Source organism: Suncus etruscus, chromosome 4, assembly GCF_024139225.1.
Source record: "Suncus etruscus isolate mSunEtr1 chromosome 4, mSunEtr1.pri.cur, whole genome shotgun sequence".
NCBI lineage: Eukaryota > Metazoa > Chordata > Mammalia > Eulipotyphla > Soricidae > Suncus > Suncus etruscus.
In genome coordinates, this window is record NC_064851.1 from 148,051,614 (window position 1) to 148,074,068 (window position 22,455).

The following is a 22,455-nucleotide window of genomic DNA, read 5'->3' on the forward strand; positions in this document are numbered from 1 at the left end:
AGGAGTTAGTGCTGACAACTGGAGTCATTTCAAAACCTATCCTTCATAAAATAAAAATAAATTGAACCCCAAGAAATACAACATATCATGAGATCATATTATGAACAACTATATTCAACTAGGCTAGAGAACCCACCAGAAATCGACAGATTCTTGGTCAAACACCCTCTTCCAAGATTGGAAAAGGAAGACCTAGAAACTCTAAACAGTCCAATCACTTCAGAGGAAATTGAAGACATAATTAAAAGACTCCCTAAGAACAAATGCCCAGGCCCAGATGGATTTACAGGTGAATTCTATCAAACATTTCAAGAAGACTTATTACCACTGTTCCATAGGCTTTTCAAAACCATAGAAAAAACAGGAATCCTCCCCAACTCCTTTTATGAGGCTAATATCACACTCATTCCTAAAGAAGGCAAAGACACCACCAAAAAAGAAAACTACAGACCAATCTCACTAATGAACATTGATGCAAAGATACTTAACAAAATCTTAGCAAACCGAATCCAACACCTCATCAAAAAGATCATACATCACGATCAAGTGGGATTCATACCAGGAATGCAAGGTTGGTTCAACATACGCAAATCAATAAACATTATACACCACATCAACAACATGAAGGACAAAAACCACATGATCATATCAATCGATGCAGAGAAGGCGTTTGACAAAATCCAACATCCGTTCATGTTAAAGACACTCAGCAAAATAGGGTTAGAAGGCACCTTCCTTAAGATAGTTACAGCTATTTATGAAAAGCCTACAGCCAACATTATACTTAATGGCGAGAAGCTAGAAGCATTCCCATTAAGGTCAGGAACTAGGCAAGGCTGTCCACTCTCTCCACTCTTATTCAATATAACCTTAGAAGTCCTAGCAATAGCAATCCGACAAGAGAAGGGAATCAAAGGAATTCAAGTAGGGAAAGAGGAACACAAGCTAGCTCTATTTGCTGATGATATGATGATATACATCAAAAACCCTAAAGAATCCACAGAAAAACTCCTAGAAACAATCAACCAATACAGTAAAGTGGCTGGATACAAAGTCAATACACAAAAGACAGTAGCGTTTTTATATACAAACAATGAAGTTGAGGAGAGAGAGATTAAAAATACAATTCCATTTAAGATAGTATCAAAAAATATCAAATACCTAGGAATCAACCTTACAAGAGAAGTGAAAGATCTATACCAGGGAAACTTCAAAACACTTCAGAAAGAAATTGAAGACGATCTAAAGAAATGGAAGAACATCCCATCCTCATGGATAGGTAGAATTAACATAGTCAAAATGACTATTTTACCCAAACTGCTATATAGATTTAATGCAATCCCTATCCAAATCCAGACACAATTCTTTAAAGAAATAGAACAATCAATTATAAAATTCATTTGGAACCATAAAAGACCCAGGATAGCTAAACACATTCTGAAAAATGAGAAGTTGGGAGGTATCTCCTTACCTAACTTGAAACTATACTATAAAGCCATAGTAATAAAAACAGCATGGTACTGGAACAGAGACAGGACCTCAGACCAGTGGATTAGAACAGAATTCCCAGACATAAACCCCCAGATATATAGCCAACTAATATTTGATAAAAGAGGCAAGAATATGAAATGGAACAAAGAAAGCCTATTCAACAAATGGTGTTGGTACAACTGGAAACTTATATGCACGAAAGTGAAAATCGACCCATATCTCACTCCTTATACAAAAGTCCACTCAAAATGGATCAAAGATCTGGAAATCAGACCTGAATCTATAAAGTTTATCGAGAATAAAATAGGCAGAACACTCGAAGACCTTTATATCAAAAGGGTCTTTGAGAATGGAGCACCAATGGCAAAAACGTTAGCATCAACTATAAACAAATGGGACTATATCAAACTAAAAAGCTTCTGCATGGCAAAAGAAACCCTACTTAATGCAAGAAGACAGCTAACAGAATGGGAAAAAATCTTTTCACTTGATATATCAGATAAAGGGCTGATATCTAGAACATACAAAGCGCTCAGAAACCTGAGCCCTTCAAAACCAAACGAAGCCATAAAAAAATGGGGAGACGAAATGAATAGACATTTCTCTGAGGAAGAGAGAAGGATGGCCAACAAACACATGAAAACATGCTCACCTTCGCTCATCATCAGGGAGATCCAAATCAAGACAACAATGAGATACCACCTCACACCAGTGAGGTTGGCTCACATCAAAAATAATGGGAACAACCTTTGTTGGAGAGGATGTGGTATGAAAGGAACTCTCATTCATTGCTGGTGGGAATGCCCCTTGGTCCAACATCTATGGAGAAAAGTCTGGAGAGTGCTCAAAGAACTTAGAATTGAGCTGCCATTTGACCCAGCAATTGCTCTCCTAGGCATATATCCCCAAGATGGAAGGACATTCATTCCAAAATACATATGCACCCCACTATTTATTGCAGCACTCAGTATAATAGCCAAATCTTGGAACCAACCTCGATGTCCAACAACAGATGAATGGATCATTAAGATGTGGTACATATATACAATGGAATATTACATGGCAGTTAGAAATGATACAATCACAGACTTTGCAGCAACGTGGATGGACCTAGATCATGTTATGTTAAACGAAGTAAGTCAGAAGACAAAAGAAAAACACAGAATGGTAGCACTATTCTGAAACACCTAGAACACATAAAAAACAAAAAAATGACATTGAAGAAGCATAACTGCTAGAACCACAAAGAAAGACTTCATAAACTCCATTCCCTGATCTGCACAGCCACCAAGATCTTTAGAAACAGGTCTGATTTTACCATCCAAGATAAAGTAGAGGTCTTCCATATACCACGAAAGCAGCAAGAGGAGAATAAATGATCTATTTTTTTGACGTCTTTATTTTGGTGTGGAGATTACGGTTGATGTCTCCAATATTATTTTATTTTATTTTGTTTTGTCGTTCTCTTTCTTTTTTGCACTTGAGTATGATTTGATTTCAGAACCGAGATTATTGTGTGGTGCCTGTCTTTATTGCTGTGGTGCTTATCGGTTATTTAATTCGATATTGTTTTTTTTGTGTGTGTATTGTTGTGGTATTTTAATTACTTTTTTCACATCCTCTCTCAAACTGAGGTTGGAAGCCTCTAGACAGGACTCTGCCTATTTTCAGCATATTTGATTTTTGATTGAAAAGAGGACATATTAGGTGATGGGTATTCCCCTGATTCAATGTGAATATGTACCCAAAATACTACAGTGAAAGATATGTAAGCCATTATGAAAAAAAAATTGTGTTTTTAATCAGAAATTTTCTTTGACTTACATGTATTATTATTATATCAATTATATTATATGTTATGTTATGTCACTATATTATGTTATATTAGTTTACCTCATTATGTTAATCAATTTTGTCCTTTAAATGAATTCTTACTTTAAAAAAAAAAAACAAAAAAAAAAACAACTTTAGTTTGCTCTGAAGAAAAAAAATAAAATAAATAAAAGATAAGATAAGGCCTCCCAAATCTTACCACAGGCTGTGTTCTTTACACTGGCTGTATAGAAAGAGGAGGTACAGTAAAGGCACCCCATATACACCTCAACACAGGCCCCTTGCCGGGTATGTATTGTGAATTGGGGGACAAAAAAAAATAAATTGAAATGTAAAAGTTGAGTTTTTGTAGGATATTATATTCTTTAATGTAATATTTTACTTTATTCCCCTCATAACATGGTTTTTGTTTTTTGATAGTACATAACTATCAAAATTATTTTGTAGCTCATAAATGATATAAAATCTTAAATAATCCATCAATATATTCTGAGTCCTCAGAGGTAAAGAACATAATGTGGTGGTTGCTACAGTAGTTCTGAGGATTTATCTGAATTATTTATGCATCAATCTCTCATTTGATTAAACTTATGGTGTAGTCTGAAATAGTTGAATTAGAAAGTATGGTCCCCACAAGAAGAATATTAAAATTTAAGACAATAACCTAATTTACAAAGATACGTGCACTTTCTTCCCATTTACCATTAGATAAGATGATTTTTACTTGCACTTACAGGATAAAATAATAATACCAGGATTAAAAAGCATTCAAGATCATGATTTATTTTTATTGATAATCATTTTATTACATTTTAATTGACAAGCAGGTTTTATTTGGAATGAGAATGATGATTTACAAAGGTTGTATTTTTATGTTTTAGGTGTTCAAGGTGCTCCCTATGCCTGCTTTGAAGAAATTAATTTTCAACAAGATGAATATAGAAACTGTGGTTTCAAAAATTTACAACCATTACCTTGTAAACAGAAGTATGTGCACAGACCATGATGGTTAACTTTCATAAAAGATGCACATTTACTGTAATAAAGCATTGAATAGTAATGATTTCTAAATTATATACCAGAAAATATATTCAAATAGCATCATATGTGCAATTATAAATGCATTTGCATGTAATTTAGTATTTTTCTTTTGACCACACTAGTAGTATAAAGAAACTAGAAAGCAACAAGGCTGGTAGTTATTTTGCTTTTGTTTTTTGATAGTTATTTTGTTTTTGTTTTTTGGGGGGCCACACCCGGTGACACTCTGGGGTTACTCCTGGCTATGGGTCAGAAATTGCCCCTGGCTTTGAGGGAGCATATGGGACACAGGGGATCGAATGAGGTCCAAATATTGACAATCAAAATATAGAAACAACCATCACTGAAAGCAAGTGGTGTGGAGGAAGGGAGCTCTCTTCCACTGCTGATAGGAATACCATACTATCATGGTTCAGCCTCATTGGAAAGGATTATGGAAACTTCTCAAAAAATTAAAACTGTTATTCTATATTCCACTGAAAACCTCTAACCCACCGGTTTACAAACAGTACTTCGTTTTTTTTTTTTCTTATTTATTTGTTTTTTAGTCACACACCATTGTATTAAGGGCTTATTGCTGGTTTTGTGCCCAGGGATCTCTCCTGGCAGGACTAAGGAAAGCATAGGTGGCACTATAAGTTGAAGCTGGGTCAACTATGTACAAGGCAAGTGCCCTACCCTTGCTCTTTTTACAAGTTTTTGCCCCAGCCATTGGTATTAACTTTGATGGGAATTTTATTGAATTTGTATAGTACCCAGGGTAGGATGGTCATGCTTTATAAATGTTAAATTTTGCAATCATTGATAATGAAATACTTTACCATTTCCTACTATGCTATTTCTTTTAACAGTGACTCTTAGCTTTTCATGTGTAAGTTTTTAATAGCCTATGTTATTACTCAGGCACTTGATTATTTTGAATGTGATTATGAAATGTTTTTGATTCCTTACTCAATTCATTATTTGCATATAAGTTGCAACGGATTTTGTAGATGAGAGTTTTGAATGATTTTAATGATTTCAAGAGCAAGAGATGATGATTATTTTTCAAGACAGAATTTTAAAATATTAGAAACCTCTGGTGAACTTAATTTTTTGATCAGTGATTACAAATGGCTAAATATAATGTTTGGAGATAGATACTGAATAAAGAATATGTAAAGATCTTATTTCAAGAGAGTAGTGCTGAACTATTGGAAATATCAGCAGGCTGGAAGATTCTTAGGATCAAGATAAAGAATAATTAATTACTATTGATATACTGACTACAGATAATAGCAGAGACCAGAGAAACATTAAGAAGGGTTCAAAAGCTGCATAAAAATAGATCCATGCAAAGGTAAAGAAATAGTAGAGTGAGTAGCAGGCCTCTTTTGCATGTGGCTGATCATGGTTCAATACCAAATATAGCATATAATCTCCTGGGTATCTCTGAGTATCAAGTAAGGAATAAAACAAGAGCACAAACAGATGTGACTCCCCAAACCAAACTATTTAAATAAACAGTTATATATTTGGCCATGATTGACAAATGCTAAGTAACAATGGGCATATTGTTTGAGTTATGAGTTAAATTCATGGAAGAAGTGAATCATTTTTTCCAATAGCATGCAAAAATAAGTATAAAAACTAGTGTGATTTTTCTAGAACAATGAGTCTGGACAGTATAGAGCTGTGATGTAATGGGAAATAGTCATATTTGCACATCATATTTCAGTGTTTAATTTTTTTGGGGGCCATACCCGGTGATGCTCTGGGGTTATTCCTGGCTCTGCACTCAGAAATCGCTCCTGGCTTGGGGGACCATTTGGGATGCAGGAGGATCAAACTGAGGTCCGTCCTAGGTCAGCTGCATGCAATGCAAATGCCCTACCATTGAGCCACCTCTCCGGACCCATTCAGCATGTAATTTTTGATTGGTGCAACAGAGCTGACTAACTGGATTTCATTTAATTCTTTACGTAGCAAAAGATTTTATTTGTTATTTTCTTCATTTATGTTATAAATGAATCAAGTTTCTTATTATACACATATTTAATACCATGTGATATTAAATTATAGGAATTGCATATTTATAATGTGTATATGATAATATGCATTTTAATATGTAGAATTTTCTGTTTTTTTTTTCAGAGATGTTCTCTGTGGAAAACTTGCTTGTGTTTGGCCGCATCAGAATATTTATAAAAGTGATATTCAATCTGTACTTTATTCATATACTCAAGATTATATGTGTATGTCCATAACTGCTGGGTCATCACTGAGTGCAGATGGAAAAGATTATGCCTATGTTGCTGATGGCACTGTGTGTGGTCCAAATATGGTAATGGGATAAGTGATTTTATTTGAGTTGTGTTTTAGTAATTATGAGATACTATAGTCCATGATGGAATATATAATCTCTCATGATATAAATCATTATATTTTAAGCAGAATATTATAACATTATTTTTATATTTTTGAATTATAGATGTTTTTAAACATATTTTTGAAGCAATATATTTATGAATATATGTTTTAGGCTTGCATTTTCACATATCTTTAAAGTAACCAATTTCAAATAAATAACATGACATATTACCAAATTACATATATATGAACACATATATAAGTTTATGTGTATGTGTATGTATATTTATAGGATGTAGAGTTTGAAAGAAGGTTTGAAAGAATCAATAAGAATCTGCATTAGTAAAAGACATCTGCACTTGTATGTTCATTGCAGCATTATTAACCATTAAAAGAATCTACAGACAACCAAGTGTTCAGAAACAGATGAGTAGATTAAGAAACTTTAATACATCTACACAATAGAATACTATGCCACAGAAAAAATGAAGTCATGAGATTTGCTTATACATGGATGGATAAGGAGAGTATTATGCTGAGTGAAATCAGTCAGAGGGATAGGAATAGACATAGAAGGATCACATTCATTTGTGGGATATAAAATATAGTATGGTAATACTCAAAGACAATAGAGAGAAGAGACCAATATGACATTAATTGTAAATAATCATTCTGAATAAAAAATGGGTGCTAAAAGCAGGTAAAGTGTTATGTATGATACCTCCACAGTAACCATATTGCAAACCACAATGTTTAGAAAAGACAAAGGAAGAGAGAAAGAAGAGAGGAAAAAAGAAAGAAAGAGAAAGAGAGAAAGAGAAAGAACAGGTTATCTGGCATAGAGACAGACAGGATGAAGGGTCAATGGGAGGGTCAGAAACAAACTAAGGATGCCAGGGATCGAACTCTGTTAGTCTGTGTGCAAAGTAAATGCCCTACTTGCTGTACTATTACGTGGGAACGTCCATCATAAACAATTCTGTAACTGTATCTCACAGAGATTCAATAAAAATTTATTAAAAAAAGAATTCTGCATTAGGAAAACAGTTGCAATGTGTTTCTATGCTTAGGTAAATATGCAAATGTACATGAACATTTAAAGTATGAACTCAGAAAAGTAAAAAAATTTCAAAGTTTTAGCAGTGTGAAAGTATGAAAATTAGGAGAGAATACTTTGTCATAAACTTTGATCTTGACTAAGAAATTTAAGAATTCACATATTTGTAAATTTTTGAATTCTGCTCTATAGATCTCTAATTTATTAATTTTTTTTTTGGTTTTTATGGCACACCCGGCAGTGCTCAGGAGTTACTCCTGGCTCTATGCTCAGGAATTGCTCCTGGCAGGCTCAGAGGACCATATGAGATCTCTAATTATTAAGTACAATAAAAAAGTTATAGTTGCAACAATGTGTGCTATATAATCTTTAATTAAAGATAATTAAATAATTATATAATATAAAGAAATATAAATATCTAAAGTAGTGATATTTGGTTTTAGTATTTTTAATTTCTAAAATTGCAATAGTTTTATTTTTATTTAAAGGCAGATTAAACTGTAATATCTCTATACAAAAAAACTAGAATTTCTTCCATAATATAATAAAATTTATCTTAAGAATTAAGATCACCTACATTAACTAACCTCAATGTTTCTACCAGTCTAAACTCAGCTCCATTGTGCCCACTGAAGTAAAAGGAAGGACCTGAGCTGGAATCCTTGCAGAAATCTCATTGCAGGAGAACTTTGGTTCCAGCATCAGCAAAATTCCAATCCTTGTGAGTTAAAGCCTCAACCCCAAGAGGCAGGCAAGAGGGAAATGACGACTCTGCTTCATTCACTTCACACACACAAAGTTCTGTAGATATCCTCAGATAATTTTAAACTAAGCTTATCACCACTGAAATGTGGATTTCAGTCATATCTTCCAGTGTAGCCAAAGTCCCAGGTTCTGCAAGTCTCCTGTTATTTTCCAGCACCTGCCTGAAAGTACTGTCTAATTAGGAAGCACTGGCCCAACCAAAGCCCAGGTACTGGTAAATGTAGCATCCAGGAAAATGAAAGAGCATAGAGTTATCAAAAGAAATTAAAAAAAAGTCCAGAAGGATGTTCAATAGCATAATATCAGTAATTTATCTGAAGAAGTCTTTAGGACAAGTACTGTAGCAATGCAGAGGCATCTGAAAATAATATATGAGTGAGAATGAACAAATTTGAAGAACATCTAATAAAACTTAAAATCTTTCAAATAGAAGCAATTGAAGAATGCAGTAATAAATTTCAGGTGCAGTATGAAGAAATCTAAAAAGCAAACTGCCACAGTTAGAATAATTGTAAATAATTCAATCAAGAAGGGAGAAGAAATAGAACTGACAATGAAAAACATAACATATTGGAAGGTATTTGAATTTCAGAGAGAGAAGAAAAGGTAAAAGAGAAGAAAGACTACTCAAAGAAATAATTGGTGAGAGTGTCTCCGATCCAAAGATCACGTTGGGAACACTGCTCCAAGAGTCCAGAGTTCCAGCCAGAAAAAACCCAAATACAACAATAACAAAATATTTTGTAATCAAAACTGCAAAACCAAAGACAGAAACAGGATTCTTTTTTTTTTGATATCTTTATTTAAACACCTTGATTACAAATATGATTGTAGTTGGGTTTCAGTTATGTAAAGAACACCTCCCTTCACCAGTGCAAATTCCAATCACCAATGTCCCAAGTCTCCCTCCTCCCCACCCCACCCCCACCTGTACTCTAGATAGGCTTTCTACATCCCTCATTCATTTACTTTTTTAATGATAGTTCTCATTGTAGTTATTTCTCTAACTGCACTAACCACTCTTTGTGGTGAGTTTCATGTTGTGAGATGGAACTTCCAGCCCTCCTCTTTTTTGAGAGACAGAATTCTTAGTCTGCAAGAATGAAATGCTCTAGCATGTATAAAACAGTAAATGAACATCTAACCAGTATTCTCTCCTAAAGCATGCTATTACACCTAAAGAAAGAAAAGATTAAAAACATTCTCTAGCAAACAGTATCTGAGGACTTACTTAGAACCTAATGAAGCTCTGAAAAGGGCGCTAAAATGTCACATATAAAAAATAAATAATCAAACAGCACAAGAAGCCAGACTATATAGACATGACAATAAGTCTCTACATATCAATAATTTTACTAAACCAGTGAAATTAGCTCATATAAATTGATACAGAATAGCAGGATTAGACAGAAAACAAAGCCCAATCATCATCATCATCTTCTTCTTCTTCCTCTTCTTCCTCCTCCTCTTCCTCTTATTCCTCCTCCTCCTCCTCCTCCTCCTCCTCCTCCTCCTCCTCCTCCTCCTCCTCCTCCTCCTCCTCCTCCTCCTCCTCCTCCTCCTTCTTCTTCTTCTTCTTCTTCTTCTTCTTCTTCTTCTTCTTCTTCTTCTTCTTCTTCTTCTTCTTCTTCTTCTTCTTCTTCTGTTTTTGGGTCACACCCGACAGCACTCAGAGGTTACTCCTGGCTCTGCACTCAGAACTCGCTCCTGGCTCGGGGGACCATATGGAATGCCAGGGATCAAACCCAAGTCCATCCTGGGTCAGCAGAGTTCAAAGCAAACACCCTACTGCAGTTCTACCACTCCAGACCCTCAATCTTCTATCAGTTACTGGGCAATACTTTCATGATTAACATTGGCTCAGAGTGAATGAATGGAAAACAAATCAAGACTAAAACAGAGTAAGGTTAGATGTTAAATAACACAGCAATAGAGTTTTTGCCTTGCATGTGGCTGATCCAGGATAATCCTTGATTAGATTACCTGTGTCCCATATGGTCCCCTGAGGCAAGAGCTATTTCTGTGCGCATAGCCAAGAGTAACCCCTGAGCGTCACAGGGTGTGGTCCAAAAGAGAAAAAAAAGTAAAGACAACCATAGAAATTTTCAGACAAAATAGCATTCAAAATAAAGAATAAATAATAGATTGAGTGAGACTTTATAGGTTGCTTAAAGAATCAAAATCCATGACATAACAGTGGTCAATCTATTTGCACCAAATGAATAGGCAATTAGTTTTTACAAATAATCTACTAATAGATGTAAGAAGATACATTCACGGGGTCGGAGAGATAGCATGGAGGTAGGCGTTTGCCTTGCATGCAGAAGGACAGTAGTTCGAATCCCAGCATCCCATATGCTCTTCTGAGCCTGTGAGGAGCAATTTCTGAGCATAGAGCCAGGAGTAACAAACAAAAGATACATTCATGGAAGCACTTAGGAGTGGTGAACTTAAATACCCACTTTCATCATTGGACAGATTAATAAGACAAAACATCAATTAAAGAAATAAGTCTAAGTTATTATGTGGAAGGATTGATTCTCATAGACATTGACTACATGCCTCCCAAACTGGTATACATTTTTCTTCAGTGTACATGAAGCATAGAATACATGCATAGAATACACGCTGGGACACAATTTAAGCGTCAACAAAATCACAAAAAGTAGAAATAATTCTAAATACCTTCTCAGACCACAAATCCATGAAAGTACTGGGACATTTTATTGTGGGAAATTGACACTGGTGATGTGGTTAGTGTTGGAAAAGTGTATACCTGAAACTTATTATGAAAAACTTTTAAAAATTAGTGCCTCAATAAAAAGTCAAAAAAAAAAAGAAAAAACCAAAATTTACACAGTAATCTGATAAAATATTCAACATTTGGATACTGTAAAACTTCTGCTAACTAACATTTAAATTAAAGAGGAAATCAAAGAATTAAAAGATTCTTTGAAGTAAATGAGAAAACACAAACTACCAGAACCTATGGTACACAAATAAAAGAAAATTGGAGAAAGTTTATAGTTATTTAGGTTCCCACCAGAAGTTTTTAAAATCATAATCTACCCTTATAGTTAGAAAAATGTATCCTGTTATATCCTTACAGTTAGGAAACATGTATCCTGAAGTAGGTAAAAGGCAGGAAATAAAAATTAAAGCAGAAACCAAATGATATAGAAACAAGAAAATAATACAAAAGATTAATGATCAGGAGCTGGTTCTTTTTCTTCATCAATTACACAATTTTAATTTTTCTTTACATGTTTTGTTTTGATCTAAAACTGATGGTCTTCAGTTTCTGTTGACTCAATACAGGGAGTAATCCTGGTTAGACTCAAGGAACTAGAGAGATCCCAGGGACTGAATCTTGTTCAGGTATTGGATGTAACATAAGGACTGAGATTGAGGGAGTTGGGAACTTTGGTGATGAGATATGAGTATATATAAAAATGTATTACATTCCTCCCAAATGTATCAGAGTATTTATCAAAAGTGTTAATACTAGGGCCCAGAGAGATAGCACAGCGGCGTTTGCCTTGCAAGCAGCCGATCCAAGACCAAAGGTGGTTGGTTCAAATCCCTGTGTCCCATATGGTCCCCGTGCCTGCCAGGAGCTATATCTGAGCAGACAGCCAGGAGTAACCCCTGAGCACCGCCGGGTGTGGCCCAAAAAACAAAAAACAAAACAAAAAAAAAGTGTTAATACTATTGTAAATATTTGATCCAAACTACAAAAATAAAATTTAAAAAAGTCCACACTGGTGGAAGGATGTTGACAGTTATTATGTATGAAGTTTAACACTGTTTGCATAAAACTTTTATAAACAGTATAGACATCATAGTGCCTAAGATAAAAATGAAAATAAGTTTTTATAGTATATCAATTTTTGAATATTTGTAACTATTACTTTTATTTTCATATATTAAGTCAATAAAATTAGAAATATAAATTATTTTATGATATGTTAATTTTGTGCAAATATTATGTTATATGATCTTTTCTTTATTTTAGTACTGTTTAAATAGAACTTGCAAAGAAGCACAGCTAACAACATATAGCTGTAATGCCACCACAAAATGCAAAGGCAATGGAGTAAGTTTTATTTGTAATTTTAAATTGCATACTTTTTATGTGGGTAACTCAACGTAAAAAGTTTATCTTATTTCCTTTGAGGTGCAGAAGCTTCTCAGCTTAATATATTCCCATCTGTTAATTTCTGCTTTCACTTGCTTGGAGAGTGCAGTTTCTTCCTTGAAGATGCCTTTAGCCTCAATGTCCTGGAGTGTTTTACCTACGTATTGTTCTATATAACTTATGGTTTTGGGGCTGATATCGAGGTCTTTAATCCATTTGGATTTTACCTTCGTACATGATGTTAGCTGGCACCTCAAAGGAAATAGTGCCCAAGATACAAGAGCCACCCACTGAGTGGGAGAAACTATTCACCCAATACCCATCAGATAAGGGGCTAATCTCCAAAATATATAAGGCACTGACAGAACTTTACAAGAAAAAAACATCTAATCCCATCAAAAAATGGGGAGAAGAAATGAACAGACACTTTGACAAAGAAGAAATACAGATGGCCAAAAGACACATGAAAAAGTGCTCCACATCACTAATCATCAGGGAGATGCAAATCAAAACAACGATGAGATACCACCTCACACCCCAGAGAATGGCACACATCACAAAGAATGAGAATAAACAGTGTTGGCGGGGATGTGGGGAGAAAGGAACTCTTATCCACTGCTGGTGGGAATGCCGTCTAGTTCAACCTTTATGGAAAGCGATATGGAGATTCCTCCAAAAACTGGAAATCGAGCTCCCATACGATCCAGCTATACCACTCCTAGGAATATACCCTAGGAACACAAAAATACAATACAAAAACCCCTTCATTATACCTATATTCATTGCAGCTCTATTTACCATAGCAAGACTCTGGAAACAACCAAGATGCCCTTCCACAGACGAATAGCTAAAGAAACTGTGGTACATATACACAATGGAATATTATGCAGCTGTCAGGAGAGATGAAGTCATGAAATTTTCCTATACATGGATGTACACGGAATCTATTATGCTGAGTGAAATAAGTCAGAGAGAGAGAGAAAAACGCAGAATGGTCTCACACATTTATGGGTTTTAAGAAAAATGAAAGACATTCTTGCAATAATAACTTTCAGACACAAAAGAGAAAAGAGCTGGAAGTTCCAGCTCACCTCAGGAAGCTCATCACAAAGAGTGATGAGTTTAGTTGGATAAATAACTACATTTTGAACTGTCCTAATAACGAGAATGTATGAGGGAAATTGAGAACCTGTTTAGAGTACAGGCGGGGGTCGGGTGGGGAGGAGGGAGACTTGAGACATTGGTGATGGGAATATTGCACTGGTGATGGGTGGTGTTAAAAAAAAATTGATTCCATGTCTTCTACTGGTTCAGAAGCAATAGTATTAATAATGGTCTGAATAAAATAAAACCAAAACAACAATAGAAAAAAAAAAGTTTGTCTTATTTGTATTAATTGAGAGTCTAGGCTATTTTTATATGGCATTGCATTGGAGCAGCTGTTTAATAAAATTTTTTAACTTACCTTATCAAGTACTATTTTAAATGAACATTTATATATAAGTATTGGATTTGTTATAAATATTCTCCACTTATCAATTATGTGTTTAAATGAAGAACACTTATATGATTAAATACATGTTTTTATACTATGAATATCCTACATTTTTATACTTTAAATTTATTGTTATATAAAATTCTATAGTTTATATATATGTTATGCAATTTTTGGTAAAATGTGCATTAGTAAAAGTTTATAATTATGTTAATGGTGTCATTTTCTATCAGTTCTAATTCATTTTTTACATGTTAAAAGCTTTTGCTATGTATTTTCCGTATGAATATTTAAATTTTATTTAATTTTATTTAGTCACCGTATTTCAGGCATACTGTTTCAACACCAATTCACTCACCAGTCTTCTCTCCACCAATACCACACCCCTTTGCCACCCATCTACCAGTCTGCCTGTATGAGAGTTGCTTTTTATAAAAGCAATAACAAAGCAAGGAATAAATAAATAGCTTAAAATAATAGAATAATATCTTACATAATATAGACCAAGAATAATATAAAGTTCAAGAGATGATTGAATTCTTTTTCTGCACAAGATAAACTCCTGGAGGTCCCTGATCTTCACTGGGAATGACAATGAAAGTCCCAGCTCTGCTGAGACAAGCTGCATGGTCCTCAGCACCTCAGGACCTGAGCAGCACTGGAATCTCAGATTTTTTTTTTAATATAATTTTTATTTTGATCATAGTGTCTTACATATTGTTGACAATAACATTTTAGGTACATATTTACATAAAATCAGGGGGGATTCCCATCCCCAAATTGTCCTCCCTACCCCTCCGTTGTTGTCCTACCTCCCATTTCCTCTTCCCTCACCCCCAGGGCGGCTAGAATATGTGGTCCCCTCTGTATCCAACCCACTACTTAGTAGTCTTGCACCTGTTTGGTCTTGATGCCTCCCTTATCTCCCCCTCTAACTGTAGGCAGGACTAGCTAGTTCAAGTTGCGTGGTTTTGCCTGAGAAGGAGAAGATAAATAAACTGGGGTAAGAGTCTAATACTCCCAAAATGGGTGGAATCCTTCTAGAGGCTCTCATCATTGATTTGGGAGATGAAGGAGAGAAAGAAGGTGAAACACTCCACCAGTACCAAAAAAAGTGTCAATTATCCAGTGAGGACTCCAGCTATATCGATAAGCACCACAAAAAAACAGCCGAAAAACAAAGCAAAACAGACAGACAAACAAACAAACAAAAAACAGAACAAAAACAAACAAACAAACCAAAAACACGCCATGGTCTTGAAATAAGAAACATGGCATAGCACATAATGAGGGAAAAGAAAAGAATAGAAAAAAATAAGTATAATTGGGGACGACGATTTCAATAATCACACCCAAACAGAGAAATCGACCAAAATAGATAGGTAAATAAAAATAATAATAACAATAATAAATGAAGGTAAAAGATATATATGTATATATATACACACACACACATATATATACATATATATAAAATACTAAGTTTTTGTGCTTTTTGTATTTTTGTTTTTTCCCCTCCTGCCCTGGCACAGTAAATATTGGGGTCATTCGAAAAGGAATTCACATGGCCTAAGAAATATGGGGTTTCTCCGTCCTTGGAGTATACTGTCATGGGATCAGCTCCAGACTTTGCTCAGGATCATTTATTCTCCTGGTGGTGTTTTTTGGTGTGTGGAAGACTTCTGTTCTGTCCAGGGTGATACACTCAGAGCTCTGTGTTTAGAGGTCTCAGTATCTGCACAGATCCTGAGGTAGGACTTATGGTGAGGTCAGTCTTTGTGGTTCTAGAGGTTCTGTTACCTCAGTGTCGTTTTAGTCCATCTTCTGTGGTTGGTGACCTTGGTCTTTGCACTGAACCTAGGATGGCACCTAGGTTAGCGTCTTTCTTTGTGCTTCCAGAAGGCCCATTCTGTTGCAGTTGTCTCTGTCAGACCTTTGGGACTGGGGGTCATGCTTATTGTGCAAGTCATAGTTCAAACCCTAAAATAGGGCTTTTTTATTGGTCCCAAGATGTATACTGTCTGGTCGTGGTTCTAGTAGCCAGTCATCTGTAAGTCACGATCTTGGCTTTTGGACCTACCAAAGGGTGCCGAGTCTTCTGGTTGTGTCTTGTCGTTAGCTGGTAAGGTAGGCTGGAATCTCAGATTTTGAAGTACTGGTGTGATTGGCTGAGTATTGTTGGAAGTGACTCCTAGATCCCTTAAGCAATGAGTCAGAGAACTTTCTCCTAAAGAATATACCTATGACATGTTGACATAAGAAAAATTTCTGATTATACTATTGGAGTTTATAGTACAAAATACACCCTCAAAAAACTTTTTTCTTAAATGTTCCTGTTTTAACCTAGTTACACACAAAATCATTTAATTTTTTTTTTGTCTTTTTGATCTTTTTTTTTCTTCTTTTTTTTTGGTCACTCCCAGCAGCGCTTAGGGGTTACTCCTGGCTCAATGCTCAGAAATCACTCCTGGCAGGCTCAGGGACCATATGGGATGCCAGAATTTGAACCACTGACTTTCTGCATGCTAGGCAAATGCCTTACCTCCATGCTATCTATTCGGCCTCATCTTTTTGATCTTTAATTTAATTATTTTCTTTAAAGGGCCGGGCGGTGGCGCTCGAGGTAAGGTGCCTGCCTTACCTGCGCTAGCCTAGGAGACGGACCGCGGTTCGATCCCCCGGCGTCCCATATGGTCCCCCAAGCCAGGAGCGACTTCTGAGCGCATAGCCAGGAGTAACCCCTGAGCGTCACCGGGTGTGGCCCAAAAACCAAAAAAAAAAAAAAAAATCAATGTATGATGAATTAACATTATATTAATTAATTATATACATTTTAAATTAATATAACTTAAGATGTCAGTAGATTTTATTTAATTACCTTTGGATTATTTTTTTAGTCTTTGGATTTTTAACAAAGAGAAAATTTCTATCATTGTGATCTTTTGTTAATTCCTTGTAAAGTAGATGATCTAAATTTTTGTTAATACTTTTGTGTTAATTGCCTATTTCTAGATCAATCCTATGTTTTAAATAAAATATCAAAACTCAAACTAGTTGTAATGATGATTATTAATTATTATTAGGATAACTGCATGCATTTTAAAGAGTATTTTACTATGAACCATAATATATCCAAATTACATGAATATTTAAATTTTTAAGTTCAATAAAATTTCGCTAATGTAAAATAATTTATATGTATATTCAAATTTAGTTACTATAACTTAAATTAATTTATTTAAACATAATAAGAGGCCAGGAATAAGGATGTAGCTCAAGTATTAGAACTCATGTGTATGTTCATCTCTGAGTTTGATCACTAGACTCTCAAACCCTAAGCCCTGAATGGGAGAAATAGCAAAAAATGAATCTATGTCTAAAAATCATCTATGAATAACTTCTAAACCACAGTGTTTGAATAAAAAAGTTAAAATAAAAATGAAATAAAATTAAGTGTTTAAAAGACAAAAATAATTCTTGCTCAATAGTTAAAAGGAGGTGAGACAGTAACAATTTAATGTAGTCAATTGTGTTGATGGACAATTTATCAATATATATTTATGTAAATATGTAAATACACATGTAAATTATACTTACAATTGACATGTTTATAAATATAGATTATATATAAATTTGTACCTTAAATTATCTAAATTATGTTTAAATACTTACAAATTAAATATATTATCAATACAAATGATATATGTATTTGGATTTGGAATCACCTGGAAGTGCTCAGGCTATCCCCCTAGCTCTGCACTCAGACTACTTGTGGCAGGGCTCAAGGAACTGTAAGGGGAGCAAGATCAAATTGTGTCAACTGCATGCAAGACAAATGTCCTATCCTCTGTACTATTATTGCTCCAGCTCCTTATTACTATATATATATGATTTGTTTTGTTTTGTTTTTGTTTTATTTTTGGTTTTGGTTTTTTTGGGCCATAGCTGTTGACGCTCAGGGGTTAGTTACTCCTGGCTATGCACTCAGAAATAGCTCCTGGCTCGGGGGAACAATGGGACACCTGGGATCGAACCCAGGTCCGTCCTGGGACAACCATGATCAAGGCAAACACCCCACTACTGTGCTATCGCTCCAGTCCCTCTTATTACTATATTTTGTACATAAAGTCCATGAATAGAAAATAAACAAGTAATGGTATCAAAAGATTATAAAATAAATAGTTGAAAATGTTGTAAATAAACCCAGTTATGCATTTTTCTATGTATTTTGTTGCCATAGTTTGATTGATTGAAATGTAATCGTGTAAGACAAAGTATGTATGAAAATAAATATAAACAAAAGAAGTGAGACATTGTCATATACATGGTGAATAATGCTTTTTTTCCATTAAGTATTTTCTTACAAAAAATGTCAGCATTCTCTCAATTAATTTTAATATTAAGTAGACTTAATTTCTTTTGTGGGGAGGAGGTGGATATTATTTTGATATTCTATGACCCAGTAGCACTTCTGATTTTTCTGGGAGCATGTGAGGCAGGGATTAAACTCATAACCTTGAATAAGGAAGGCATATTGTCTATCACTTGTTTTTATTGCTGCATCATCAGGAAAATATTTATCTATTTTCTCATTACTCCTAAATCTTGGAAACTAATCATTTAGTCCTCATATACCCATAATTTCTACGATGACAAAATTTTATATAAATGAAATCATGTATTAACATCTTGGAAAGTATATGATTTACTTACCATCAGTTTCCATATTGTAGGATTTTGTAAGTTTCACTATTTTATGTTGTTTGTACTAGCATTAATTTACAAATTTTTTTGAAGTTTTTGGGCTACACCCTTTGGAACTCAGGGCTACTCCTGACTGCACTCAGAGAACACTCCTGGCAGTCTCCAATGGTACCATTGATGGACTCTGGTTCTGCTTACATGCAAAGCAAATGTCTTGCCTGCTAGGCTATATCATTGGTCCGCTTGTCTTAATAATCATCAGGAAAAAAATTAATTGCATTATTTTGAGTTCAAGTATTTTTATGTAATATATAAAGAAAAATATGGTTTATAGTGATTATGTATTTTCTGTTTCAGATATGTAATAATTTAGGTAATTGTCATTGCTTTCCTGGCTATCAACCTCCTTATTGTGAATTACAAATTGATTCACCAGGTGGAAGTATTGATGATGGAAACATTCAGAAATCTGGTAAAATAAATAGAACTTTCACATTGAAATTGAACATTTTATACAAAATAGAGAAATACACCATTGAAGCAAATATCTTATAATTTTTGGATACTTATAATAACAGTATTGACTATATTAATTTTTATTAATGGAGTATATATTTATATTTTATCTTATCCACATAAACAAAGACTAGTGTCATAAATTATTCATAAACACAATGTTCAATCATTGATATATTCTTTCCAGAAATGTGTTAATAATGATAAAAGTAATAAATTGAGATCCAAATTTTGGAAAATCAACTAAAGCAGTAATGTAGAGGATGATTTTTTCAAATGTAGAACACACATGTAAAACCTAAATGATGTCAGATAATTTACAACAAAGTGTCAGATGTATTAAGTGGAGCAAAGGGGAGAATCCTCTAGAAATAAAACTAGCCACATTAAAAATTGTTTTTAGGGCCCGGAGTGATAGCATGGAGGTAAGGCGTTTGCCTTTCATGCAGAAGGTCATCGGTTCGAATCCCGGTGTCCCATATGGTCCCCCGTGCCTGCCAGGAGCAATTTCTGAGCATGGAGCCAGGAATAACCCCTGAGCACTGCCGGGTGTGATCCAAAAACCACAAAAAAAAAAAAATTGTTTTTAGGGGCCGGGCGGTGGCGCTAGAGGTAAGATGCCTGCCTTGCCTGCGCTAGCCTAGGACGGACCGCGGTTCGATCCCCCGGCGTCCCATATGGTCCCCCAAGAAGCCAGGAGCAACTTCTGAGTGCATAGCCAGGAGTAACCCCTGAGCGTCACAGGGTGTGGCCCAAAAACCAAAAAAAAAAATTGTTTTTAAATTAAAAATTAAATTAAAGAAATTTACTAGCCATATTTAAAAATATTTTTATTCCAATTTTATGACATACACAAAGGACAGTTCTAAACAGATTAAGACCTTATTTCAAATCAGTTTCCTTAAAACACACTGAAAAAAACATAGACATACTTCCCAAGATCTTGACCTTTAAAGAGATGAAGTGATACAAGTTGATGGGCAAAGAAAACTAAGCAGATGTAAACAAATAGGACTATATAAAACAAATATGTCTCCATTAAAATGAAATGTGGTAAAAAATAAATGATAAGCTACTTAGGATAAGAAAATATTTTCACACCATACATCAAAAGCCTAATTTCCAAGATATATAAAACTTTTTTTAGTTAAAAAAAAGAAACAATTCAAAATTGGGGAGGGAAGAGTATTATAAATAGGCAGAAATTTTCTCAAGGTATATATAAAGATTCACCATTACCACAAGGAAAAATGCTCATTATCACTGATTACTAGATAAATACATACCAAAGTGCCACTGATATATCACTTAACAACAGTGAGAATGGACTATACCAAAAATGTCTAGAAACAGTAGGTATTGGTATGGATTTGATTAAAAAAAAAAACAAAACGCACACCCACAGAAAAAAGGTTTTCATTCACTTTTGTTGTGATGTTGCATGTTTCAGCCACTTTGTAATATGGTTTGGAGACTTCTAAAACAGTACAAATGGAACTATCATATGATCTAGCAATTATGCTCCTCTATATCTACCCAAAGAACATGAAAATCTTAACTCAAAAATATTTGAAAACATATGCTTGTCACATATGTATTATTTAAAAAATCCAAGACCTAGAAATAAGTCAAGTACCCAACAACAAATGAGTGAATAAATAAATAGATTTATATATACACAAGTAACTGTTATTCAGCTATTAGAAAGATAGAAAATGTTGTATTTTGCTGAAACTTGTATGGAATTGGTATGAAGTGAGACAAAAAGTAAAAACAAGATATTTTTTCATATGTGTAATTAAGGAAAAGAAACACAAGGAATTATATAATTACAATCAAATAAACCCTGAGACATAAACGAAAAACTAGCAACTGAGGTGGGAACGGTGACAGGGAGAAAGTTCTGTAAGATTATGGTAACAGAATATTGAAACACTGGTGGAGGGGTTGGAATAGGAATTCTGAAATTGAAAAGCTATAACTGTTAACAATGAATATAGTCAAAATACATATAAGTATTTAAAGAATATGGTTAATATAAAAACAATTTGATTTTTGTTTGCTTTATATAGCAATTCATGAGAAACTGATTTTTCATGTAGAAAAATTTAGGAAGTGAGATTAGATTGCTTCTCTTTTTTATTTATGTGACCTAACTACCTCAAAATGATGGTTATTGTTCTTCTTAAATGTAGAGAAAAAATAAAACAAAATTAATGCTGAAAATATCTCTTATGTATGATGAATGTAGTAGGTAGTATTCAAAACCTGCATGTAGCCATAATATGTAAATATTCATAAAATAAAATATAAATGTACATTGCAAGATGAGCTATGAATCTAAATATTCTTTAATTTTCACATTTTAAGCATTTTAATGGATAAATGCTTCAATTATATTTTTCTTTGTAATAATATATATAAAGTAAAAGAGCAATTATTTAAATATTTTGTTAATCTATGCTTTTTCTATGTCTTATTTATAGGTAAATTTTTAAATAAAGGTAGAGCATATCAAAAAAATTGGCTCATACTGAGTTTCTATATTGTTCTTCCCTTTTTTATAATTTTCATAATTACAATTAAAAAAAGGCTTGAAAAGAGAAAAATCATGCAACAAGAAGATAAAGAATATTAGGGTAAATAAATGATAGAGATGTGTAATCTTAAATTGTACTTATTATTGATTTTTATGCATTAGTGTAAGGATGCCACTCAGTGAATAGAGCATTTGTCTTGCATGTGAGACCTTGAGTTCTAGTTTTAACACACAGAACAACCACCAAAGCAAAATAATAATTTATAGCTGTATTGTCAAACATGTTCCATTTATTTATAAGTATGTGTGTTTCTAAAAACATTAACTGTATTTGGTTATTTTACTCTTCAGTTTTATTTATCAATACACTGTTAACTTTGAGCAAGTCAAAAGTTTGATGTCAAAAAAGGGGGGGGCCAGAGAGATAACATGGAGGCAAGGCATTTGCCTTTCATGCAGAAGGACAGTGGTTCGAATCCCGGCATCCCATATGGTCTCCCGTGCCTGCCAGAGGTGATTTCTGAGCA

The 22,455-nt window shown here is 34.1% G+C and overlaps 1 protein-coding gene and 1 non-coding gene across 2 annotated transcripts in view; both read left to right on the forward strand.

The window, feature by feature from the left end:
• The window catches only part of ADAM18 (ADAM metallopeptidase domain 18), a gene marked incomplete at its 3' end in the record, with an annotated part of 65,434 nt that extends 43,458 nt beyond the window's left edge, over positions 1 to 21,976 (forward strand). The window contains exons 15-19 of the mRNA XM_049771836.1: positions 4,206 to 4,311; positions 6,499 to 6,688; positions 12,552 to 12,632; positions 19,231 to 19,345; positions 21,876 to 21,976. Of these exons, the coding sequence (XP_049627793.1) occupies positions 4,206 to 4,311; positions 6,499 to 6,688; positions 12,552 to 12,632; positions 19,231 to 19,345; positions 21,876 to 21,976 (593 nt within the window). The remainder of the gene's footprint in view (positions 1 to 4,205; positions 4,312 to 6,498; positions 6,689 to 12,551; positions 12,633 to 19,230; positions 19,346 to 21,875) is intronic.
• Positions 3,507 to 3,639, forward strand: LOC126007883 (small nucleolar RNA SNORA51). Its single transcript, XR_007495358.1, has one exon. It is a non-coding gene; the product is annotated as a small nucleolar RNA SNORA51 (small nucleolar RNA).
• Positions 21,977 to 22,455: the final 479 nt, after the last annotated feature.